This window comes from Danio rerio, chromosome 6 (assembly GCF_052040795.2).
Source record: "Danio rerio strain M-AB ecotype USA chromosome 6, GRCz13ab, whole genome shotgun sequence".
Taxonomy (NCBI): Eukaryota; Metazoa; Chordata; class Actinopteri; order Cypriniformes; family Danionidae; genus Danio; species Danio rerio.
The window spans coordinates 51,595,568-51,622,500 of NC_141026.1; the positions used below are offsets into that span (position 1 = coordinate 51,595,568).

The window sequence follows — 26,933 nt, forward strand, 5'->3', positions numbered from 1 at the left end:
TGTTTTATACCCATAACCAAATCATAAATAAATAAAGATAAGTTAGACACAATTTAACACATTCAATCACTTTTTTCCGCGGGACTCGCAGAGTGATCTGTGTCGTTATAATGGGGTCGACAAACTTGGTTGGTAAAAAAGATGCACAAACAACAGAAACCAACCAACAGCATCTGAGGTTTTCACTAAAATTACTAAGTACAAGCGTGAAAGACTGAAGCAGTGTACTGACGCTGTGACACATTACCTGATAGATTTAAAGATCAAAGAGTTACTAGATAGAGACAAGATTAATTAAATATCATGTGGTACATCCTTAATAAACAGTTGACCTGCACTGCTCTCTGGGATTTTGTGCTCAATGCACCTGCTGACTGCTGTAGCTTAGATGCGAATGTATGCTGCAGCACATGACAAAGTGTGTGTTTTAGTGGGGTCACATGATATGCGTTTTCAGCAGTATAATGTTGATGAATAGTGTTCAGAAATGCTAGATGAAACGCCAGAGTGGACGTGGATTGTTTTTGTTCTAAAATGCCATTTTAAAACTAAGACGTATTAGTATAAACGGGGCTGTGTGTATTTTTTGCAAGCAGGATGTTGCTGCGACAGGGGCAGGGCGGAGGATCGTGATGCCGGCTCAGCATCATGATGTCTATTGTCCACCAGCGATGGACGATACTATTGTAGATATTAACAGAGAGGTATATTAATCCTAACACAAACGACTCTGCAATTGACATTTATCACTAGCTCTTTCAAGTCTTCAAACCTCGCAGATGTTTTTATCCACAACCAAAGCATTACATTATTATTACTCATACATCATCCTCATAATCACAAAAACATCTCTGATCATTTTTACATGGTAAAAGCGTACAGTTTAAAAGTTTTAAATGCAGCATTTGAGAGGTTAAAAAGGTTCGTCTGAGGTCACTCAGAAAGGTGAGAGTGAGGCTGTGATTTGTTGGCACGACCAGTGGAGTTTTTCGGAGACGGAGACTAAACAGTGCGAGATCCCACAATGAGAACGCATTAATCATTAATCTTTATTTGGTTTGTGTACGTGTGCATGCATTAATGTTTCAGAGCTGAATTGTGTGTATGTACTGTACAGTATGCAGACGTAATGGGCATTTCAAGCTGATCCTTTCTCAATGATCTCAATGGCTTTCTTATTCACTTCAGCTCCTCTGAAATAACCACTTTAAATTAAATTTGAAATTTAAATTTGATTTGTACATATTAATATTATATTGTCTCATAGTTTGTTGCCAAACAGGGGCTTATATATATATATATATATATATATATATATATATATATATATATATATATATATATATATATATATATATATATATATATATATATATATATATATATATATATATATGTGTGTGTAGGTAGGTAGGTAGGTGGGTAAGATTGGATTTTTTTTGTTGTCTTTTTTAAATATTTCCCAGATGATGTTTAACAGAGCAAGGACATTTTCACAGTCTGTCTAATAATATTTTTTCTTCTGGAGAAAGCCTTATTTGTGTTATTTCATCTAGAATATAAGCAGATTGAATTTTTATGAACCATTTTAAGGGCAAAATATTTAGCCCCTTTAAACTACATTTCTTTATCGATAGTCTACAGAACAAACCACAGTTATACAATAACTTGCCATATATATATATATATATAATCCAGCGTTGTTAATTTTTAAAAATGTTTCTGAATATCTATGTATTATACAAAAATGTTATTTTATATATATATATATATATATATATATATATATATATATATATATATATATATATATAATAGCATTTTTGTATAATACATAGATATTCAGAAACATTTTTAAAAATTAACAACGCTGGATTATTGATCATTTATAATAATAATCTTAAAACAACTTTTTAATTTACTTTTCATAAAGATTCTTACATTTTAAAGGATTCACATCTTAAAATAATTTCTTCAGTCTCTCTAGATAAAAAACGGTATCTCGTAACATTGATAAAAAAAAGTGCTTAACATGTAAGATAATATGGATATTATGCTATATGTAGAATTCAGAACCCTTGTTATTGCTAGAATCAAAACCAAATACCTTTACAGTGATTAACTAACGAATACTTGAATGCCATCCACTCTACTTGTAGAGAAGTTTTCAGATAAATATGTACATGTGCTGAGCTCTTTCCCGTGAATAACAAAAATACACAATAAAAATGAAAGAGGTCAAAAAACTGCAATTAAGAAAGCATCTGATCATAGAAATAGAGTTATGGTTGTACAAGCATTTCAACTTACAGGCATAATAAAGTATTTTAGGGACTATAAACTATTTGGAAAATTAAACAATGATGTTACAGTATAGAATTCATCAGATTTTTCAGAGATTTTTTACATATATAGCTAATTTAAGTGGTTTTAATATAGCCAATTTGAGTGCTTTTAATTTATAGCCAGTTTAAGTGCTTTTTGTTTACCACAGCATGTAAATGCCTTATATTATTAGATTAGGTTAGATTCAACTTTATTGTCATTTCACATGTACAAGGCAACAAATGCAAGTTTAGGTCTAACCATATCAAAATATGTTTAAACATTTGTGACCCTGGACCAGAAAACCATGGTCTCATGTTGCACAGGTATATTTTTGGCAGTAAGCAAAAATACATTGCATTGACCTTATTCTGCAACACTGAAATGCATTCGATTTGGCAATTGTTTTAGAGCTTCCAATTCAGTTGCCTATGGTAGAAATCACTAGCAATAATAAACAGCAGAAAACAGTCAAACAACTTGCTCTACAAACAAGTTTGTTCATGACTATACACAAAAAGTAAAATGATATAGTTATAAAATATCAGTTTGTAGCATCAATAAGCAAAATGAGCTGTTAATGTCTAAAAATCAATGGAAGTGAATGAGAAAAGAAGTCTTGAGCCGAAAAGTTTCTAATGGCTGAGCTCCCTTGTACGTCAAAAATAAGGTCAATCAGTCAAGATTTGTTTTTGGGTTTTTTTGGCAAAAATCATTAATTATTAGGTAAAGGCCATGTTCCATCAAGAAGATATTTTGAAAACTTTCTACTGTAAATATCCCAAAACTAAATTTTTCATTAGTAATGCATTGCTAAGCACTGAATTTGACCATTTTGAAAGTGATTTTCTCAATATTTGGATCTTTTTAAACCCTCAGATTTCAGATTTTCAAAAAGTTGCATCTCAGCCAGATATTGTCCTAGCAAACATCAATGGAAAGTTAATTAATTCAGCTTTTAGGTGATGTTTACGGCTCAATTTTTATAATAAAATACACTTATGACTGGTTTTGTGGTTCAGGGTCGCATTTACACAACCGTCACAAAAAAAAAAAAACTTACTAAAGCCCAAAACTGCTATAAAAAGAAGCTGTATGAAGACAAAAAAATGAACACTCACTACTTTAACTACTGTTTGCTTTGTCTTTATGTTTGTTTCGAGACATGGCAGCGTTTAGTCATTTGACAGGCAGTCATAAGAATCTCCCTTGTCTGGAGGCGAGAGTCCAGTTGAGACACTAAAATATTAAGCAGTGAGACAGCAAAGTAACCAAATACTGAACTATGTATATAGTATGTAAGAGAATGCTGTTAGTGTTTTGTGGTTATGCAAGAGGAATGCTGGGTATTATATGACCGTCATCTGAGTGGTGTCAGTTCTGAAATATGATATAGCAATATTTGTTTGCTATAAAATAAACTGTGTTTTAGGACCTTTTGCCATTAAAGCAATAAAATATACTGACAAAACTATTAAATAATTGTTATCCTTGACCAAAAAACTAATCATAAAAGTCAGTTTTTGGCAATTGAGATTTGTACATGGTCTGAAAGCTGAATAAATAAGCTTTCCATGTTGTTGTGATAGTATGATATTTGGTTGAGATAAAACTATTTTAAAAAATGGAATCTGAGGGAACAAAAAAATCTAAATATTAATAAAATCGCCTTTAACGTTGTACATTATGCACAAAACAAACATTATAATTACTTAGCAATACATATTAATAATCAAAAATATTATGTTATAATTTGATACATATTTTGATACATTTATGGAAATAAATTTACACTATTTCTTCACGGAAGACTATCATTACTTAATATTGTAATGATATTTGACATAAAATAAAATAAAAATAGATAATTTTTGCTTTTCCCATAAATACACTATAAAAAAAATTAAATCTTGTTCACTTGACTTAAACAAATCATGTTGATTGAATATTAAAAGAGCCCAAGAAAAACAGCCACTGTTCTCCAGAATGGTTAATGTTAAAAAAAACATCAATAAATCTCACAAACACAAAGCAACCATTTTCAATTAAATTATTTTTAATTATTTAAAATCATGTGTGATTTACAAGTCTACATTGAGCTCATAAAGCACATTCAAAGCATTTGAAGTTTATTTGATTTGATTAGATGGACATCGGGTGCCACGATTAAATCATGTTTATTCAACAAATATTTTTTAGTGCACTTAAAAAATGATTACTGCTGCTTGTTCAAATGACCTTTTTAGAATGAGCTGAAACAAAACAATCATTGTAATTTCTTTGGCCAGTTTCTTTGCTTTAAAAGTTAACTTAAGCATTTTGTGTTGGGACAACATGAGGGAATTGTCTTGGTGTAAATACCTAGTTAGGGGATTGTAGTTCTCAGCATGCTTTGTGTGGGATTGAATTAGGAAAATGCTGACAATAAAAGTAATCTTAGGTGTTTAAAGTTAATAGAAAGACTTGCTAATTTTCACTTTAGTTTAAAGATTTAGAAGAGTTTCATGTAATGCTTTGAGTTTTAAGACTTTTGATCTTGCGGAAGCACCAATGCTTTAAGTGTTGGCAGCTTAATAAGCAAAAATGCAGTTTGTTGCTTTATTCAGTGAGCAATAACTGTCCTAAAATTAGTTCTGAGATCAGTCTCAAACAAGTGTATATGTAACTCATGAAATATGCTTAAAAATGGCTCTTTTGGTTCATTTAGGAAAGGGGTGCCCACACTTTTTCGTATGAAGGGACAAAAGCTAATATCATTATGAGCCATGGTCTAAAGGTAAATATACCAAACTTACATTAAACTTGCCATGGGTAATTTTCTCATTTATTTCTAAATATTTAAACATAAATTGAAAACTTTAAACTTTAAAATCATGTTAACTAATTAAGTATAACTTTTAAAATGATAACTTATTGCAATAAATACATAAACAATCACTTTTATGAGACAGTGCTGAATACAATAGTCAAGCAGAATCTGCCTTTGGCTTGTTTTGTCAGCAAAGACTGCATTGTCGAGTCACAGTATGTACATAACAATAAAACAAACAAAGGTTTACATAAAACTTCTAATGACAATCTCGAAACCATCCTCATCATTCTTCCTCTATTTTCAGAGAGATGGCAGGCCAAATCAAAGATTACCACGGGCCAACTTTGGGCATCACTGATTTAGGATAACTTCAAATAAAACTAAGAGACTTTGAAATGTATAACACATAGTAGGCATACATGATATCATCATACCTTAAGTTTAAAAAAATATACACATGTGTTTAAACTTTTATTTGATAAACTCATGTTGGACCAACTCAATTGTATTTAATTCTGTAAATAGTTTTGTAGTTGGTGATAAACAAATTTGTTGGATGGAAATCCTGCCCTCAATTAAATTGAGTTTGTCCAAGGAGTTATTATTGAGTGCGTATAACCATATAGCGACTTAATGTGTTTATGTGTCAAACCTGAACATGAATAGTCTAAATACTGGTGACTTTTCCTCTGATATGCACTGCCACTTATATGATTGTGCGTAACACTGTAAAAAATACTGGGTTGAGGGTTCCACACAATTCCTTCATGTTGTAAAGTTAACTTAATATTTTTTTACAAATTCAAGTGGATTAAACATAAAACAATTAAATTGTTGCCAATAAAATGTAAAGAATTGTGTTGCTTCAACTAATTTTAAACAAGTAGACTGAAAAAGCAGCAGCATAATGTTTTAAATGGCCCAAGATCCTTACTTTAAAATATATATTAAGAAACTCTTCAGCAGTAACACTGACCACGCCGGTCCAGACTAGGTGGCTAAAGATGTGTCCTTAATTTTATCAGCGTTTATCTGAAGAACCCGACACTATTGCTGATAACCCTTGCTAGGACCAATTAGGAGATTGGGGAAAGAAAAATCACACAAAGCCAGCAATCGCCTTAATACCCTGGAGATACCCTCGGTCTCATTTATACTTAACTGGTCAGGTGCACAGTAAGGTCAAACAGGGTATGGAGAGAGACGCGGTTATAAACAATTAATGACCAGCCATTTTGTTCTAGTCTTGCACTGTTTAGAGCGTTCAGGTCTCTCTAGCTCTGCGGCTGGAACGCCTTACTAGCAAGTAAAGGCTGGGTAAGACTGATTACATCTACAACAGGCAGAAAGTGAAAGAAACTGACCCCTATAACCCGAGCGTGGCTCGATTTGTACTTTCACGCAATCCTGATTACTGTGGTAACTTTAGTATGCAGACCAGACGATATTTCAGCTGATTGCAGTTTTAATCAAAGGAAGCTAACACTTGGTGATTTCGGGATTCTTGTGAGTCCTCAGCATTTGACATGGATCACTGGATTAATTTGATTAAACACCGCCTCACATTTAACCTTTCCCTTAGGCCTGCACAATATAGTTTCAACAGCGATATTGTAATGTTTAAATCTGCAATAGTTAAACTGAAAGATCTGCCATGGCAAGTTGGGATAATTGTTTAACCACATTTCTGAACAAATAAGATTTGTGGAGCCATTGCATTGTTAACTGTAATAGAGTGAAAGTATCCACTATCATGCAGCCCTGCATTTCTCTGGTTGGTTTGCTGTCACATTCTGTAATGCCAAAGTTATGAGTTAACTGCCTGAAAAATAAGGCTCGGCTTGGCTTGACTAAAGTCTTCCATAACCATAAAAAGAATGGAAAGGAAAAAAAATGGTTCAAATGGCATCTGCTGTTACAAAACTCTTACCCATTTAGCCGTTTTTATTGTCCCATCTTAGTGATAATGTCCTGTTTTTGGTTTGTTTTGATATCTTTGGTCCATGTTATATGAATTTTTCGTATTTGAAAAAGGATCAAAACCCATTGTTTAAAGCAAGGGTCACCAATCTCGGTCCTGGAGGGTCGGTGTCCCTGCAGGGTTTAGCTCCAACTTGCTTCAACACACCTGCCTGGATGTTTCAAGTATACCTGGTAAGACCTTGATTAGCTTGTTCATGTGTGTTTGATTAGGGTTGGAGCTAAAATCTGTAGGACACTGGCCCTTCAGGAACAAGTTTGGTGACCACTGGTTTAAAGGTTCCACTCTGCTTTTTTAGCTATTTAAATAAACCGCACTAATAAAGTAATCAAACCAGAGTTTGGTTAAAATTAGCATGTAAGCACACCTTATTGGGGATCTTGCATGAGCTTTAATTAAAATTGAATAGTTTTTTTAACCACGTTTTTGGTAACTAAGGGTGCTTTCACACCTACACTTTTGTTTCGGAACCTGTCTTGTTTGGCCAGTTAGCACGGTTCGTTTGGCATATGTGAAACCACCAATCACACTCGGATCCGCGCTAAAACAATCGCACCGAGATCGCTTGAATGAGGTGGTCTCGGCTCGATTGAAACGAACTCTGGAGCGGATCGATTGTAGTGAGAAAGTAAACGATCCGAGCCCGGTTATATCACAGCGTTTTATGGATATGTCATATGCATACGGCTATATGAAGCAACAATGTAACAATTTTATTCCCTGTTTCGAAACAACTGAATCGATTCACAGGTGTGAAAGCACCCTAATTGTTAAATCTGTTCTTAGATTCACAATTCTTCATTTGGCATTTTATCCAAAATAACTTGGTCTGCACTATAGGTCAGGTATACATTTTATCAATTCATGCATTTCTTGAGAATCCAACCAGTATCGTCAGCATCATGCATGCTGTTTACACTGCAAAAACCTTTATACATTTACAGTGACAGCAATTTGCAGCAAAAAAAGGGACTGGACATCACTTTCAAAGAGAGAGGAAAAATGCAGAGCTGGACTTCAGACAAATGAGAATAAACTAAGAAAAAAGCCCAAATAGTGCCCCAAATCCTGTAGAAAGGTGACTTTTGACCCTCTAACCTCTGAATGGGTCATTATTTACCAGTAAACGTATGTGCATGTACAAGCATAATTCTACATGTCAGAGATAAGTCTATGTAATGTATGGCCATGTGTGTATACAACCTTAAGTGTCAAGCTCTTAACAATAGAAGCTTTCCCCTGAACACAGATTAATGTTAGAAAACAGAAAGGAACTCAATTAAGATATATAAATACATACACTAAATAGAAATATATACAGCACTGTGCAAAAGTCTCAGCTTTGAGAGCCTAACACTTTTGTGCTAATCTATCCATCTAAAAGGTATGGAACTATACCTTTAATAGACAAAAAAATATATAGGAAATATGTACACAATATTCAGAACAAAATTACTTTGGAATTAAAATACTAGCATAAGAAGTATGTTTAACATGACCTCTTAAGCACCGAGCAGCTTTAACTGTTTTGTTGAGCCTTTTCTGAAATGATGTGCTATTTAATATCAAGCATCTTTCAGCATTTCTAAGAGCTTTTCCGAAGATTTAGCATGTTTTATCCTTTTCTCTCCAGGTGAATTTCATACTGCCAATAATATTGTCAAACATACTATATATATAGTATTTGGGTCTGGTCTCTGTGGATGCCCACTCCATAACTGTCTATGTTTCATTAGCTGTTTTTTCTCTCCAAATGTAATTTCATTACATTAGTAGTGTGTTTGGGATCATTGTCATGCTGAAAAATAAAACAATTTCAAATAAGGTGCTTTCTAGTAGGAATTACAAGATGAAATTAAAACCTGTCTGTACTTTTCAGCATTCACAATCCAATTAATTCAGGCAATATTGACAACAGCTCTGGCAAAAATCTGGTCTTAAAAGAACTGAACCCCCAAAAAAAAATCTACAACTTGTTTTTCTGGCTGTTTTTAAATAAAGACAAAGAGAAGAAATATGTAACGTTATTATACCCTTGCTATAACCTCAAATGTAACTGGGGCCTAAGACATTTGCACAGTACTGTACTTACTGTAATTCCTTTCCAAGGACGTTCTAATCACACAAAAGAGACAAAAAGATCAAAATATTAAGAGAGAGCAGGTGAAGTTTGGACCTGAACACAAACCCACAGTCTATGTGTTCAGCTAACCTGATACTTAATTCACTAGCAAACAGGGCACTTACATAGAAGTCATAAGCACAAGTCAGTCTGTGTAATTGGCTTTATAAGGGAAACCACATATTATCCTGACACAAGGAGAAAAGTTTTAGCTCACTGATGATATGCAGGTAATATAGAAGAAGACGCACTGACTCCATATCACTATATGAATAGCTAATCAGACTGCCAATTGGACAGTGCTCAGCTTTTAAGCTCAGTGAGTAATCATACTGATTCATAGAGCTGATTCAGATATTACTGCTCTCAATGTCTCTAATAATCCATAATGAGGTTTATGATCCAAATGACTGGACAAAAATGTATTATAAAGTAACTATATTAGAACACTAAAGTCAATTACAACAAACACAGATAAAATAATTTTAACAACATGACAGCAATGGCAGTGTGAATTGACACTAACTTCTCTAACAAATGACTGGTCCTAAAAAATTGCTCAAATTGAACATTAAGTCAATGTGCATTAGTGTACAGCGTGTATATTAGCCTACACTAGTGAATATGTCCCACAAAGTGAAATGTTGTCATGGTTTTCCTTACCCAGTAAAGAAACTTTGACACAACCCAGCAGGCACACAACATCACGTTAATATTAGGATAGATTTAGGTCATGACGTCAGGTGACCAAAATTCTAAGTCTAGTCAGTGTCTAAGGATGTTACGTCAAGTTACGTTGATATTTGGTTGATTTTAGGTTGTGACCAAAATCCAACATCTGATAGATGTCATGGTGGTAACGTCTTCACAACGTTAAGGTATAACATGATTAGATGTTGATATTTGGTTGATTATAGGGGTCCGTTCTTTGTACCTCGCTTAAATGATCTAAGACAGTGGTTCTCAAACTGTGGTACGTGACCACTACTAGTACGCAGGCTTCCTTCTAGTGGTACGCGGAGGAGTGAAATATGTCATGTACATGCTACACACATGCAAAAATTTATCAAAAATGATGTATATAATATGCCATATATGACATATAGCCTATATTTCTGAGGTAATCAGCTACGTTTTTTTAACTGTGCTGAGGTGTAGCTGTTTTACTGGGCCTACTTCGCTATTGTATTTCAATACTGCTCATGTTGGTGGTACTTGGAGAGACAATTTTTTTCTGAGGTGGTACTTGATGAAAAAGGTTTGAGAATCACTGATCTAAGATGATTTGGCAGATCCTGGATCTGTTCATCTTGATAACTGGTCTCTGGCTAATTTGGTTCTTCAAACAAGTTCGCGAATCTGATTAAAATGTCTGGATAAACTGATCTGAGATCGCTGCGTGTGTTGTGAAGGACAGATCTATCAATCCTCGAAATCATGATCAGCAATGTAACGATTGGCTGACGGCACAGCAGCGTAATGACATCATCTGATTAATATTCAATTATCCATGTGAGCAAAATTACATTAAATTAGCAGTAACGGTTTGTTAAATATGCAATAACTTTCCACGTTTGTTGTGGTCTGCAGGCTTTACACTTTCATGTGTCAAGAGTATTCATCATGTATTTCAATGCATATCAATGTATTTAGTTCTATATTTAGAGAAGATTTTATCTGCTACTTTTTTGAAGAATCAAATAACTGGTATATTAGCAGTAAAAACACGTGCATGACTGCCTAAATTATTATCCTTTTTCGAATATTGTGCATGTATGCGTTTGTCGTTCATATCGATAAAGTTCATATCAATAAATTTTCACTTTGAACCACCAGGCGGCAATCTTTGTAGTTTAATTTTTGAGTGCAGATTGCATAAGTTTTATTAATACACATATTTTTAACTTTAAAATTAAACTTAAATAAATAAATTTATATTTAATTTATAAATTTATATTTATTTACTATTATATATATATATATATATATATATATATATATATATATATATATATATATATATATATATATATATATATATAGTTAAATATATATTTACTATTTTTACCCAATCTAATCATGTTTCATATAAAATGAACCTGCTCCCGAGCAGGTTTGAACTACCAGAACTGTTGCTATGACAACAACTCTCAGATGAGTTTTGAAGAACGAAACTCCTTCGTACAAAAACGCCATACTAAAAAAAAGTCGAGCCACACTCATTCTACTCACATTTCAGCCTACATAGTGTCCATGTTAAGATAGGTTTATTTTACATTTTGCAAATGCCAGCTGGGTCAGTCGGCATTTCTCTGTGGAGTTTGCATGTTCTCCCTGTGTTTGCATGGGTTTCCTACAGGTGCTCCGATTTCCCCCACAAGTCCAAAGATGTGAATTACAGTTGAAGTCAGAATTTTTTCAGTCATTTTTTTCCCCAATTTCTGTTTAATAGAGAGAAGATTTTTTAACACATTTCTAAACATAATAGTTTATTAACTCATCTCTAATATCTGATTTATTTTATCTGTGTCGTGATGACAGTAAATAATATTTGACTAGATATTTTTCAAGACACTTCTATACAGCTTAAAGGAACATTTAGAGGCTTACTTAGGTTAATTAGGTTAACTAGACAGGTTAGGGTAATTAGGCAAGTTATTGTATAACGATGGTTTGTTCTGTGGACTATCGAAAATATATAGTTTAAAGGGGCTAATAATTTTGACCTTAATTTTATTTATTTTTTATTAAAAACTGCTTTTATTCTAGCTAAAATAAAACAAACAAGACTTTCTCCAGAAGAAAAAATATATATATTATTATCAGACATACTGTGATATTTCCTTGCTCTGTTAAACATTGTTTGGGAAATATTTAATAAAGAAAATAAAATTCAAAGGGGGGCTAATAATTGTGACTTCAACTTTAGGTGAATTGGGTAAACTAAAATTGACTGTAATGTATGAGTGTGGGTGTCAATGGGTGGCGCATCTGCTGCGTAAAAATATATGCTGGATAAGTTGGCGGTTAATTTCGCTGTGGCTACCCCAGATTAATTATGGAACTAAGCTGAAAAGAAAATGACTGAATGAATGAATGAATGAATGAATGAAATTACTTATCCTTGCTATGTAACACAATGAATTGCAAATAGAGTGTATGTGGCATAAAAATACATTTGTTATAATATTGGAGGTAATTTATCCTGATATAATGAGGAAAGCTTTCATATATGTTACCGAGTTAGGTCATCCAGTTATGATCTGTATTGTTGTATAACAATAACTTGTGGGAATACACATGCTGAACGTGCTGAACGTGCTGGATCTCCCTTCCTCTCATTACAATTAAGCTGTAAAATCAGCTAATGAATGTTACTCATCCCATAAGGGATTTCCCCTGTTGCTTCACGTCTGTCCGTCTAACTCTACCCAGCTTTGTTACACCCTTTTCATTCATTATTTACATGATGTTTTGGGCTCACTCAATAATTCAAAATGGTCACATGATGATCTAATAACTGGAGTAAAGTTCAGAATTTATATATGCACACTAAAGCAACACCTGGGGTTTTAAATGTTTGTATCAGTAAGAAACAGATTTGGATCATATAGTAGTGCATTTAGCCTACTTCATTACAGAAGACATTAGTAAGCAGGTGTATTTTTAGCAGCAATATGCAGCACCCATTAATCATCTGTCTCAGAACATATGTGTGTTTGGAAGGTGAGTTTCCTGCCAGCTGTGCATTGTTAACCAAAGAGAAGATACTTTATCTTCTGCATGAACCTACATGTCCTTGCTTGTGCACTGAAACCTTTAAATCATACATTCGCTGGGTTTAGAATAATGAGAATAGATGTGCGTCTCTTTTTGTGCTTACACTTCGTTGAGCTTGAGTGTGTCATTTCTCACTCGAAGGTCAATCTGACAACAGTTTTCATGTTCTGCCTTCACATTTATAAACACTGTAAAAAATGCTGGGTTCCACACAATTGATTTGTGTTAGGACTACATGAAGGAATTAAAATAACTTATCTATTTTTACTACTTAAAGTGGAATAAATGTGAAACAAGTTCATTACCTGTGAATGCTGATACATATTAAGGTCTTAAAGTGTTAGTTCATCCAAAAATCTAAATTACTTAATAAATTACTCTTCCTCCATGTTGTTCCAAACCCCTGAGACCTTTGTTTTTTTTTTTAAATACAAGTTAAGATATATTAGATGATGTCTGAGCGCTGACACTCAAAAGAAGAAACTGTTGAAAAAAGTCGTTATTTTTATTTTATGTGCACAAAAGTATTCTTATAGCTTGATCATATTCTGATTGAATTTCTGAGTCTGAAATTACATGAGTGTGTATAATTAATAACATAATTTTCGTATTGGGTGAACTAACCCTTTAAGGATTGATGGTGAGTAAATTAACTTTTTTGGGGGAGTGAGCTATCCCTATAGTTTATGAGTACTCAGGGCTCATCTGCTTGCTTCTATACAGCAAGCATGTATATAAAATTTGATCTTTTAATACCACAGTCTTGGCACAGTTTTAATTTTTAATAATCAAAATACTTTCACATATACAAGGACACTCACACACATGTATATACATCAATATACACTTTATTAGGTACACCCTACTAGTACCGTGTTGGACCCCCTTTTGCAATCAGAACTGCCGTAATCATTCATGGCATAGATTCAACAAGGCACTGGAAATATTCCTCTGAGATTTTGGACCATATTGACATGATAGTTTCATACAGTTGCTGCAGATTTGTCGACTGCACATCCATGATGCGAATTTCCCGTTCCACCACACCCCAGAGGTGCTCTATTGGATTTAGCTCTGATGACTGTGGAGGCCATTTGAGAACAGTGAACTCATTGTCATGCTCAAGAAACCAGTCTGAGATGATTCACGCTTTATGACATGGTGCGTAATCCTGCTGGAAGTAGCCATCAGAAGATAGGGACACTGTGGTCATAAAGGGATGGACATTGTCAGCAACAATACTCAGGTAGGCTCTGGCATTGAAACGATGCTCAACTGGTACTAATGGACCCAAAGTGTGCCAAGAAAATATCCCTTACACCATTACATCACCACCACCCATCAGAACTGTTTATACAAGGCAGGATGGATCCGTGCTTTCATGTTGTTGATGCCAATTTCTGACCCTACCATCTGAATGTTGCAGCAGAAATCGAGTCATCAGATCAGACAATGTTTTTCCAATTTTCTATTGTCCAATTTCGGTGAGCCTGTGTGAATTGTAGCCTCAGTTTACGAATTTATGAGTCAGTATTATAGTCACTGTTGCCTTTCTATCAACTGGAACCAGTCTGGCCATTCTCCTCTGGCCTCTGGCAAGGCATTTGCACCCACAGAACTGCCGCTCACTGGACATTTTCTCTTTTCGGACCATTCTCTGTAAACCCTAGAGATGGTTGTGTGTGAATATCCAAGTAGATCAGCAGCTTCTGAAATACTAAGACCAGTCTGTCTAGCATCAACAACCATGCCATGTTCAAACTCACTTAAATCATCTTTCTTCCCAATTTTGATGCTCAGTTTGAACTGCAGCAGATCCTCTTGTCCTTGCCTACATGCCTAAATGCTTTGAGTTGCTGCCATATGATGATTAGAAATTTACGTTAATAAGCAGAGGGACAGGTGTACCTAATAAAGTGACCAGTGAGTGTGTGTTTATGTATATTTTATGTATATGTATATTTTTCCATTTTTGATAGATAACTGAAAATGATGAATGAAGGAAGAAAAGAAAATGAATAAATGAATGAATGAAAGAATGAATGAGCTCTAAATACGCAATCGATTATGCAGTTGCATATGTACTGCATATTTGTCCTAAAAGATAGAAGTACAAAGCAGTTAGTCATCATCCAAATCACATTTAACAATGGGTGGAACATCTACATCAAAGTCAGATCTCTCCATATTACAGAAAAAACAGGAACTTCCTTAAGTTGCCTGATTTGCATATGCATTTCCCACAAACCACATCACTCAAAAGACAGATCTAGTTTGCTGATTGTTGGTGTTGTAATTACTGTGCTTCTCAGTAATAAAATGTCAATAATATGTCAATTGTGTAATCACCATTTCCAAAACTTTACAGGCTTTACAGGTGTGTGTGGAAAAGGTCTTTGAACAAAGGTGAGAAGTCTGTCTTCCAGGAAACCAGACAAGTCTGCCCCCACACATCCTTCAGATGACCTCTAGTGGCCGTAATGTTGAACTGTAACGCGTAAATGTGCCACAATCAAAATATACAACAGAAGCATTCAGTTCATTCATCTTAAGTATATGAAAATAGATGTGTGGTATGCAGAGATTTAAACAACACACAATGGAATGGTATCACTGCAGAATATGGCATATGCAAGTTTTACAGGAAGAACTGTAGTATATGATATGCTGGTAAAAAGTGTATCTGTCATCATTTTCTGGATGCTGCTGTAATGTACACCAACACTGTCTGTATTGATACTGTCTACACGGTAAAAATCAACTCACTATAATCATCACAAACACAATATAAGGTCAAGCAGTTCATGTTTTGAACAGAAGAAATTGTGTAAATGTAATATGCAAGTGCTTGATCACTTTATATGGGCATCTATGTGCTAAAATGAATCAACAGCTCCTGACTATACAAACACTCCTTTATTATTTCAGTCTATAATAATGAAAGAGTGAATTGTGAAAGTATGAGCGCTCTTTATTTGGAAAAACTTTACGCAAACAAAAGGAGGGCAAACTGGTTTGACTTTAAACGGATTTTCCCTCTCTCATGTTCGATAAACAACAAGTGACATAATGCATTAAGTCGACTTAATGGGCAAATATGTCTAGTCAGATTATATTTATGTCAGTTATTGTGTATAATTTTTTTCATGCTAATTGCACTGACATTTAAATGATTTTGTCTCCCAATTATGTTTTACATAAAACCTTAAATGTCATTCCCCAAAAAACTTCAATGCGATGCGATGGGTATTTTCACTCACACAAAAGAAAATAATGTTTTTTTAATCAGTTTAATTATTTATTTGAGTAAATACATTCACAAATGCAAATTCACAAATAGTAAACCTGCCTTTGTGGTCTTTATTAAAGATATGCAGAATTATATAAAGTTGATTTCAGAATTGTTTAATAAGAAAGCTTTAAAAACTGTCAAAATATGCTCTGCTTTTAAGAGCTTCGTATAGGTAACCTTAAATTAACCTTTGTATTTGCAAAAAAATCTTTAATGTTTTCATTCATTCATTTTCTTTTCAGCTTAGTCCCTTTATTAATCAGCCACTGTTGAATGAACCGCCAGCTTATCCAGCACGTGTTTTACACAGCGGACTACAGCGGTGCACTTCTAGCCGCAACCCATCTCTGGGCAACATCCATACAGTCTCATTCACACACATACACTACTGACAATTTAGCCTACCCAATTCACCTGTATCGCATGTCTTTAAACTGTGGGGAAACCCGAAGGAAACCTCGAACGCAGGGAGAACATGCAAACTCCACACAGAAATGCCAACTGACCCATGCCGAGGCTCGAACCAGCAACCTTCTTTCTGTGAGGCGACAGCACTAACTACTGCGCCACTGTGTCGCCTCGTTAATGTTTTATTTTCCTTTTCTCTATTCTCATATCTCTTGTTATTTTTTCCATTGTTTCATGCTGTATTTTTTGTCAGTGTCATTTGTTGATTGACAGTGTAATTTTTGTATGTATGTATGTTCTTGGTTTCAGCAATAAAAAAATATGCAATACGGTTCTATTAGTTAATATTACTTACTATATACTAACGTGAACAAAGAAGAAACAATACATTTATTACAGAATTTGTTTAAATTTGCTAATATTAGTAATATATAATATCTAAAGTATAATAGCTATATGATAAAATAAACTCAACTTTATAGTTTATTAATGCACATATTAACTGCACAATGTATTAGAAGCATAATGAACTGTTCTTAACATTCCAACTTAATTATATCTCAACTTCTGGACTTTTTCAAACGTACATTTCATTTCTTGCCTTCATTTTCATTATGAGTCAGACTTTCCATGTCTTATCTTATGTCTGCACACACACACACACACACACACACACACAAAAAAAGAGTTCAGGAATTTCTTACCCTCATAAAGTGCTACGTTTGTACATGCCACCATACATAACCTGCTGGCAATGACTAACTAGCTGCAGAATGATGCAATTTCTTCTGTATGTCAAGGCTTGTGTCTAATACATTTAAAAGGGAGAGTTCACCCCCAAAAAATGTTATTCTCTCTCTCTCTCTCTTTCTCTCTTTCTCTCTCTCACACACACACACAAACACACACACTCAGGTGGTTCTAAATCTTCATGAGTTACTTTCATCTGAATATATTTTGAAGAAAGCCGAAAACCTGTAACCATTGACTTCTGTATAGAAACAAATGCCAGTGAACGGTTACAGGTTTGCTTTCTACAGAATATATTCTTTAGTGTGCAACAGTAAGAAAGACAAACAATTCTGGAACAATTAAAGTCTGAGAGAAATTATGAATAAGAGAAAACTTTTCCATAAGCCAAACTCAAAATTAGGAGTGGCGGGGGCCTAATTAATATTTATTGAAAATGAATTCATATGACTCATATTTACGATCAAAATTACATGTACTAGGTTTCATTTTAAATTATATTCTATCACCATTTCCCTATTCGCCTTGGCACATGAACAGAATTCTGTCGACAGAAACTGTAAACATCACCTGACAGACCCATTACCTGTGACTTTAGCGCCTTCTGGTTGGTGCCTTACAAAATGGGCGTCTCTCAAACGCTGCTTTCAGACGTCTATGGTTCCTCAAAAGTCTGCACAAACAGCCGGTCACCACTGGAGATTGGACTAACATCAACGAGTGAGAGAAACAGTAAGACAAAACAAGTTATTCGATTAATTAACGTACAGTAACGTTCATGTTGTGTTGTCGTATTTGTTGTTCTTATCTAGCTGAATATACGCGGGGAATTTTCGTGGAATTTCCGTTCTTAAAGGCACAGTTAACGCAAAAATAAGAACGTATTATTTGTCTTCATAATGTTCTACGTTAGGAAAACCACGTAAAACAATATGATTCTCTTTCATATGATTATCTCAAAATAAGTTTTGATACAATAACTGTAAATGGTGACCATTGAGTACTGTACTGGATAGTTCACTTCCTCCATTTTAAGCTCTTCATAATATTTACAGTACCTACTTTAGTTTTCTTCCAAAGACAGTCATACAGATTTCAGAACTGCTGGGTTCAACTAGATTTAACGAATGATATTTTAGTTTATTCAATAAAATGCATTTAATTGCATTGCAGTTTGTAGTACATGCTATAATCATCAGGGGCAGATTTAGTGATTTGGGGGGACCTAGCAACTCCAGTCCTGAAAATGCACCCTTTCTACTTTTATTTAAATTTTATTTATTTTGCTGTTTTTTTTTTTTTACATCATTCAATCTTTTTTTCTAAGTTTATTCTTAATGTAAGCTTTACATTTAAAATATTTATATTTCTTAAAATGAATTTACAGCTAAAAATAATTATATATTTTTATAATATTGAATGTTTTTTCATAATAGTATTATGACATGACAACATAACATTACATTATAATAGTAATATATTTTGTTGTGTATTAAATAATATTTAATTACGTAATAATTTTATCTGTTTGCCTCTCATACAAAATATGATAGAAAACAATGTTATATATAGTTTATAGGTATAATTTATACTTCTAGTAATTTATTGAGGGCCCCCAGATATCTGCGGCCACTTACCTTGCTTTTTGGTTAAATCTGCCCCTGATAATCATACAAACAAAGCTACAAGTTGAATGAGCTGTCAGATTTTTGTTCTAAAATTTTGAAATGTTTAAAATGTTAAATCGCAAACAGTAATATTGTCTTCATTTACTTATCAAGTAAAACATATTTATTACAAAGGTTAAAAGAGATTAAATTCAAAGAGATTAAATACAGTAAAGGTGAGTTATAATGTGTAATAATCTATGCAGCAATTAATCAAAAGATATTCAGATTGTAAGCATTGGTAATTAGCTTGTACCAGGTTTTAAGTTATTTTCAGTTAACTCAGATAACTAGAAAAGTAACAAAACTACTTGTGTTTCAATCCAGTATGGTGATGAATTAAATTTAAATGATAAACACCCAATTATACTGCATTATGGATTGTTTTTGTGTGGCTATTATTATTAACTGGAAATGAATAACACCAGAATGCTAGCATATTTAAACTATTAGCTATCTTGAGGTAAAAATATAAGGTGTATATGCCTCTTTAAGTATACACATTAGCTCTCTTGATGGATATTGGCATTGTTGGTTATTTAAACAACCCTAATGCTATTCAACCACTAACAATAATGTTAATTTCTTCACAGTATCTCAGCATGGCAACCATGTCGACAGACCAGAATAATACACAACCTGTTCCTCAGCTGCTGTCAGTCGGAGAAAAGGAAAAGAAACGTCTTCTAGAGGTGTACGTTAAGCGAAGTCTCAGCCTTAACGATGGATCACAGAGTACTCCCAGAAAGGAGCAGAGATCACACAAATGGGTTCCCATCGTCGAGAAAAAGACAAGAGATCGCAGACATTCCAGCGATACATCTCTGAACTTAACTTCACAAGCCTCAATCTCGGATGAAGACATTAGATTTGAATCCATTCCTGAAACGCCACTGGACAAAAAAGAGACACAGTCTGAGAAGAAATCTAAAAAGCGGGGAGTTAAGGAAAGTTTGCGGCGGAATGATGGATCTAATGCGTCTCAGAAGTCCAATGGCAAATCCAAGAAATGGTTTCAACGTTTGGATAAGGGCAAGGAGGAAGGTGGTCAAATCAGTGAGGCTTTACCCACTCAAACAAATACAGTTACTGCTGGAGATAATAATGCAAAGGTGCTCGAAAATGCAGAGTCGTCTACAGTGGAAAAGAAAGAAAAGAAGGCAAAGAAACCCACAGTGTGGAAGAGTTTCTTGAGTTGGTTCACCAAAGAAAACACTGAAAAGGAACAAGAACATCAGAGAACTGAAGAAGATGTTCCCCACACCAAACCCTCTTCACCTCAGATCTCCTGCTTGCCTTTAGCCGATGCCCTGTCCAAAACTGACAACAACATACGCCGTTCGAAACCTTTGAAAAAGAAAAAGTCGTTTAAATGGAGGCGAAGCGGAGATACGTCAACTGCTAAATGTATGTATCTGATAGAACTTATTTGTGTTTATTTGAAGCTGGAATAAGGGCTGGCAGTATGATAAAAATATATTCTGATAACGATATGAATCACGATATTCTGTAAATTCAATCAATTAATAGTATATAAATATTTTTTTTCTTTTTTAAACAATTTAAAGTATATATTTGAAAAATCTGCTTATTCTTGTGTAAATATTTTTCTCACTTTATTTAAAACTTCAGGGCAAATGATTAATTTAGGAATGGAGAAATATAAAATATATCAATGAAATATTAAACACTATTCCTAAATTAATGATTACAGTCCTGACTTAAAATATGACTTAATTAACCTCCTAAAATCAGGGACCTGGTACTGGGTCCGTGACGTCATTTACTTCTGCATTCTTTAAATTTTAAAGGTCTGTAATGGCCCAATAACCCCATAAGTGGTTCCGTTCTCTCATCACTTGGAATAGAATAACTTTTGCATAGATTATAATAGACATTTTCTTGTTTTCTTAATATTACTGACATGTGCAGGAACTACTAAAATTAATTACAGCAACCTAGACCACACAGAACCAAAAAAGGTACACTTTCAAATTTAGGTTTACAAAAAAACGCTTTTTTAGGGATTTATTATAACACGGACAACATATACAATTATTATAATCAATTTCAACTGTGTTTTATGAAAATTCAAAGGGTTTTCTTTTAAATGATACCAAACTTTTGCATTTAAACCTCTGCATGTGGATTTGGGAAGCTTTTAAATTTGTGTAGGCAAAATCCAGGCGGAAACCCAAAAATAGCACTCGACTTTAAAATCTTAAATGTAAACATTGTACATTCAATATTGCCGCTTTTTGCAGTACTGCCGCTATAATGCTGTGTAATATTGCGCTCATATAAATTATGGAAATGTATTACCATAAACAATATATTTTGCGACACCATGGAATAAATTATATACATATATGTTATTATACGATATACACATTTTCTATGATAAATATTGCGATATTGGGGAGTCAAACAGTATTCAGGTGCGGAAATTGAGTAATCACAATACTAAAATGCTTTTATTACTTGGTTTGGTCTCGTTTCTAGTCCAAATATCAAAAAATTCTTAGAGCAAGTAAAATTATGGTTTTGTTTTCACCGACAGAAAAAATAAGTCAAAATTAAGAGATTGTCCTTAAAACAAACAAAATTATCTGCTAGTAGGGTAAGTGAAATAATCTTGTTTTTGCTTTAAAATGTAGATATTTGGTCTAGAAACAAGACAAAGGTCTATTTTTTAGTAATTATATAAATACCTTATAAATGCATTGATTAAATACAATTATGTAGCTCCTGCTCAACTATAAATCAGACACACTATTGGGGATGCGCATATTGCGATATCGATGCTAAAGCGATATATTGTGCAGCCCTTATATATATATATATATATATATATATATATATATATATATATATATATATATATATATATATATATATATATATATATATATGTGTGTGTGTGTGTATGTGTGTATATATATTTTGTACAGCCCTAGTTGGAAAATTTCTAATGGAGTTTGACTTTTCGCAGCTGTGGAGATGGTGGAACACAGCAATTCATACTACGAGAAAATGTCAGAGGAACTGGAGAAAATTGTGCATGAAGTGAAAGACAGTCCAACCGATGACAATCCCACTTCTCCACCAACAGCCCAGAATGCCTGCGCAGAAGGTTAGTGTTATTACGGTAAACTGTATTTGAATCATGCAAAGGAGATGGGTTAAATATTAGGTAGACTGAAAGCCACACACCAGTATAGAGTAGTTGTTGCTTAAGTAAAACAAATGAACATAAATGAGGTTAAAGGTGTTGTTCATTCTCAGAAATTAAACTGAAACACTCTTTTACTTTGGGGGAATCAAAAAAAAGTTTTTCCACCTGTAACAAACATGCTAACTAAAATGAAAGAAGATTGCTTTGTATGAAGGATAGAAATGTGGAACAAGAATTTTCCTTAAAGGGACAGTTCACACGTCATGATTTTGCAAAGTATGATGCAATCCTGGATTAACATCTATGTTGATCCTGGAACATCATTTTTGTACTAAAATGTAATCCATACCTATTCCCTACCCCTAAACCCAACCATAACTACATTATTTCCAAAATCAGAGGGGAATAATAAATGGATAGCAATCATGTATAAGTGCATAAACCTATCCTAACCTTAACACAGTCAGTACGATTGGAATGTTGTGATGTTAATCCAGGAACATGTCCTACTTGAAGAAATCAGGCTGGCAGGACAGTTCACCCAAAAATGAAAATTGCCATTATTTACTCCCCTTTCACTTGTGATTCACCTGTTCTAACTTGGGTTTAACACAAAAGAGGATATTTTGAAGAATGTTAGAAACCTTTAGCCTTTGACTTCTTAGTATATTTCTTTCCTGATTTTGATGTTCTTCATAAAATCATTTCTGCTTAAACAGAAAAAAACTCCAAAAACTCTTTGATACCACTAGAGGGAGATTAAATTGTAATTTGTTTTTATTTTGAGGTGAACTATCCCTTTAAGAACAAGTTATCATTAAAAGAAGAGATCACCAAAAATGACATTTTACTCACCTTAAAGAGGTTCCAACCTATGCTGTTTGTTTCTACTATTGAACACACAGACAAAAAGGTATTTTTGAGGAATGTTAGTTTGACTGCACCCGTTGAACTTCTTTAGCCTTGGGACAAAACAATCAGTGGCTACTGCAACTTTTTGGTTGAATATCTTCTTTTGTGTTCCACCAACGAAAGTGTTTGTTTAACGTTTAGATATTTGGAACAACAAAATCAGAATGACAAAAATATTCTGTTGTTGAACGAACAGGTTATCAATTAAAGGGCTAGTTCACCCAAAAATAAATGTGTTCACTATTTACAAGTTGTGTATAAACTTGTTTTTGGGTGAACTATCCCTTTAAGCAGTATAGCTGCAAATTAAATGCATTCTACTATAAATTATTAGTTTTTTAAACAATATACTGATATTTCTCAACAGACACATAAGAGAATTTAAAATTTCACAACTTTAACAGTTCATAGTGACCATGTAGAGCAAAGCAATAACTATACATTTCCATATAAATTGTCTGTAACTTCTAAAGTACTGTCATTTAATTATGTACTTCCTCTCCATGTTCTTAGTCACACACATGCTTCAAACGTCTAGAAAACACAATCATAAAAGGTTTTATGATTTTTGTCCTTTGGAATGTGACAGATATTGACATACCATCTTGTTACTCTATAGTAAAACAGTGTGAAAAGAGTGTATGCAAGGAGTTAAAATATTCAGTATAGATTTTGGATTGTTTACTGATTTTAATTCATGTTTTTAATGTTTTTCCCACTAGTCTCTCAAGAAGAGGCTATCAGGAGAATCATAGAACTGATAAAGCAGCAAGGAGACAAAATAAATGACACGGTAAGCATCTCGTTCCCTCCTGAGACCAATATCTGGCACAGTTTCATATGTGTGAAATGCTAAAGTGTGTTCTTTCGGAGGAATACTCCCTTAGGCTGCATTTCAGTCCAATTTTGTGTCTAAGGGTGCTTTCACAAGCTGAAGATCCCTTGTTCTGTTCAGAAACAGGGATTAAACAGGCAAATTAAACAGATTAAACAGTTTACTAAACAGACAAAAATAGTTTAAACAAGTCACGTGCGAGTAAACTCTCCTCACATTGGTCAGAGTTTGGTTTATACTTCCGAATTCCACTCAGCTATCATACGTCATTATTTTAATGTATGATGATAAGAAATGAGACGATATACGTGAAAAGGTGCTCTATAATCTTAAATGATAAAACCCAGAGATTTTGTCATCACCAAATATAAATCAGATGTAAGAATTTGTCATAGCCTCATTTCAATTTTCAAGGGTTTAAAATGTATATCAATTCGATATCAGAAGTTGAGTTAACCAAAACGTTAATTATATTACTTTTTTTAATAGTTCAGACAGGATGCTTTTATAACCTAGTTGGTCTTACACCACCCAACCTGCTTCGAGCTGGGATTGAACCGGCGACTTTCCACATGGGTGTCGATTGCTCTAACAAGGAGACTATGGCCTCTAGCATCTGTTGCTAGAGCACCTTTTAGAGATCCGAGGAGTGAGGTTTACCTGCACAGCACTTCACTAGCTGGCCTCCATTACGCTCATCCCACTAATTCTCACTCCCAAGCTGGGTCACGGCACCAGTGTAACCCTGCTCCGAGCTGGGATTGAACTGGTGACTCTCCACATGGGAGTTGGTTGCTCTAACAAGGAGGCTAAAGACCATAACCTCTTGTGTCTGTCGCACAGCACTTCACTAGCTGGTCTCCGCTACAAGTTCACTTTCTATTTGACATGAAACACACTTTCTGGTTGGAATGATATCTCTACTTATCATTCTCCTTTCTTATGCTGCGGTCACACCAGATGAAGCGTCGAGCGAGAGTGATTTACATGTTAGGTCAATGCATAGGCGCGAATAGACATCCTGCGGCGCGATATGCTTGAGTGACGCAATTCGTGAGAATGAGGCGGCGCGAATGTCCACTGAAGTTCAGATTTTCCAACTAGAGCTATACGTGTGTAAAGCCCTGCTCACTCTGTGAGATTTCCGCCACGATTTTAGTCATCTAAGACAAATTTGGGAAATCCTGGGCTAAAATTGGTGATCTTTGATTGTTGGTTTGACATTTTTACTGACAGCTGCTTAAAGCCCGTTGTGATCAGATTTTTGATGAAGTTTCCGATGACGTTCTGGCAGTGTCAGAACAGCCAACAGGAGCTCCGAATTTGATAACGCAATCCATGCGACAAGTGAAATGACCTCGTGGAAACGTGGTAAAGTCTAGATCGGATACGTGGCCTACCGGAAGTGCAATATGCACATCAATTATAGCAGCATTTTTTTATGACACTGTATAACAATAATTAATATTTTTACAGTACTGTGACAATTGGGTTTAGGGTTGTGGTGGTTGTAGGCAATAAAAATACAATTTATTAGGTAATTTAATAGATAACATACATAATAGTCTGTACAGCTACTGTTTTTACATCACTGTGATGGTGGGGTTTAGCGTTGAAGTGGGGGTAGACGTTAATAAAATGCAATAAATGGGAAATTTAATTAATATAAATAATTCTCGTTAACTTCCGGCCACAACGATATCCGATCTAGCAACAACTGGGAAATGTCAAAATTGTTTTTTTTTTCTTTCTGGTTTTATTATTAAGACACACTGTGTGCAAAATTACCATTACAGATAGTTTACATTTGCAGTGAGGAATCATTTAAGAACGCGGGATAGTGAAAGTGTCAAGGGTGGATGACGTCAAACACCGGGGGCGTTTTTCTTTCGTGTTTGGCGCGTCTTCATTGTCGTTCAGTCTGACTTTATGAAAGCTGAGATCTTATAGTGTGACATGGGAGCCATGTTTATGCAGTCTGACATGTTACAATCATTCAGGATTATATAAAACAATTCAAAAATAAAATTTTGCACAGTGTAAGAAGGCCTTAAGTCATGCAAAACATTCAACTCGCATCACGTCATTTGCACCACAGAATGTCTATTTGCATCTTTGCACTGACTTAACGTGTAAATCACTCGCGCTTCACGCTTCATCTGCATCTGGGGTGAACACAGCATGAGAAGAGAGAATGATGAGTAGAGATATCACTCCTACCAGAAAAAGTATGTTAGCCAATCAGGAGTTTTCCCCTGTAGGGGCGTGATTATGACGTAGTGCTAGTTGTTGGTGTCCGGGGAGAAAATCCTCGTGCCAACAAAGGACAATAGTTCATCAGGCTGGGTTCAGTCTAAAGAACCGCTGAAAGCTTCCATCATGCAGGTATATTTTCTGGAGGAGTAGATGAACTTACAGAGTTGGGTGCACCTCTGAATGGATCTAGTGGACTCAGACACGCCTCCAAAGGAATCAACGCTGTTTATCAGCCTTCCTAAAGCACATAAACACAGCTACTCTCTCAATAAAATCCATGTTAGCCATTTAGCAAGGAAGCTACGCGTCTATTGTGAAGTGAATTTGACACGCGAATGAAGCGAGTAAACTCTAAATGTTCACACGTCTTTTAGGTGTGAATAGCATGATTTATCGGTCCGTGCCGCGTTGGTGTGAACACCACATTAAAGCCGTATATATGCCCATTACACATCCATAATAAACTATGATATAGCCTGGTTCATTGGATCGTATTGCTTTCTTAATACAACTTGTACACTACAAATTGTGCAGAGACCACCTTGTTCAGACGTTCTCGGACCATTTGTTTTGGCGTGGATCAGAGTGCGATTGCAGGGTTTTTATACGCCTAAACAA

At 34.5% G+C, this 26,933-nt stretch overlaps 1 protein-coding gene and 1 long non-coding RNA gene across 2 annotated transcripts in view; both read left to right on the forward strand.

Moving 5' to 3' along the window:
- The window catches only part of LOC147843665 (uncharacterized), a 628,067-nt gene that overhangs the window by 54,158 nt on the left and 546,976 nt on the right, over window positions 1-26,933 (forward strand). The gene's annotated exons all lie outside the window — the stretch shown is intronic.
- The window catches only part of LOC101883319 (uncharacterized), an 11,387-nt gene continuing 2,573 nt past the window's right edge, over window positions 18,120-26,933 (forward strand). Inside the window, exons 1-4 of the mRNA XM_087258072.1 lie at window positions 18,120-18,202; window positions 19,731-20,544; window positions 22,130-22,270; window positions 23,947-24,017. Of these exons, the coding sequence (XP_087114198.1) occupies window positions 19,740-20,544; window positions 22,130-22,270; window positions 23,947-24,017 (1,017 nt within the window). The 5' untranslated portion in view covers window positions 18,120-18,202; window positions 19,731-19,739. The remainder of the gene's footprint in view (window positions 18,203-19,730; window positions 20,545-22,129; window positions 22,271-23,946; window positions 24,018-26,933) is intronic.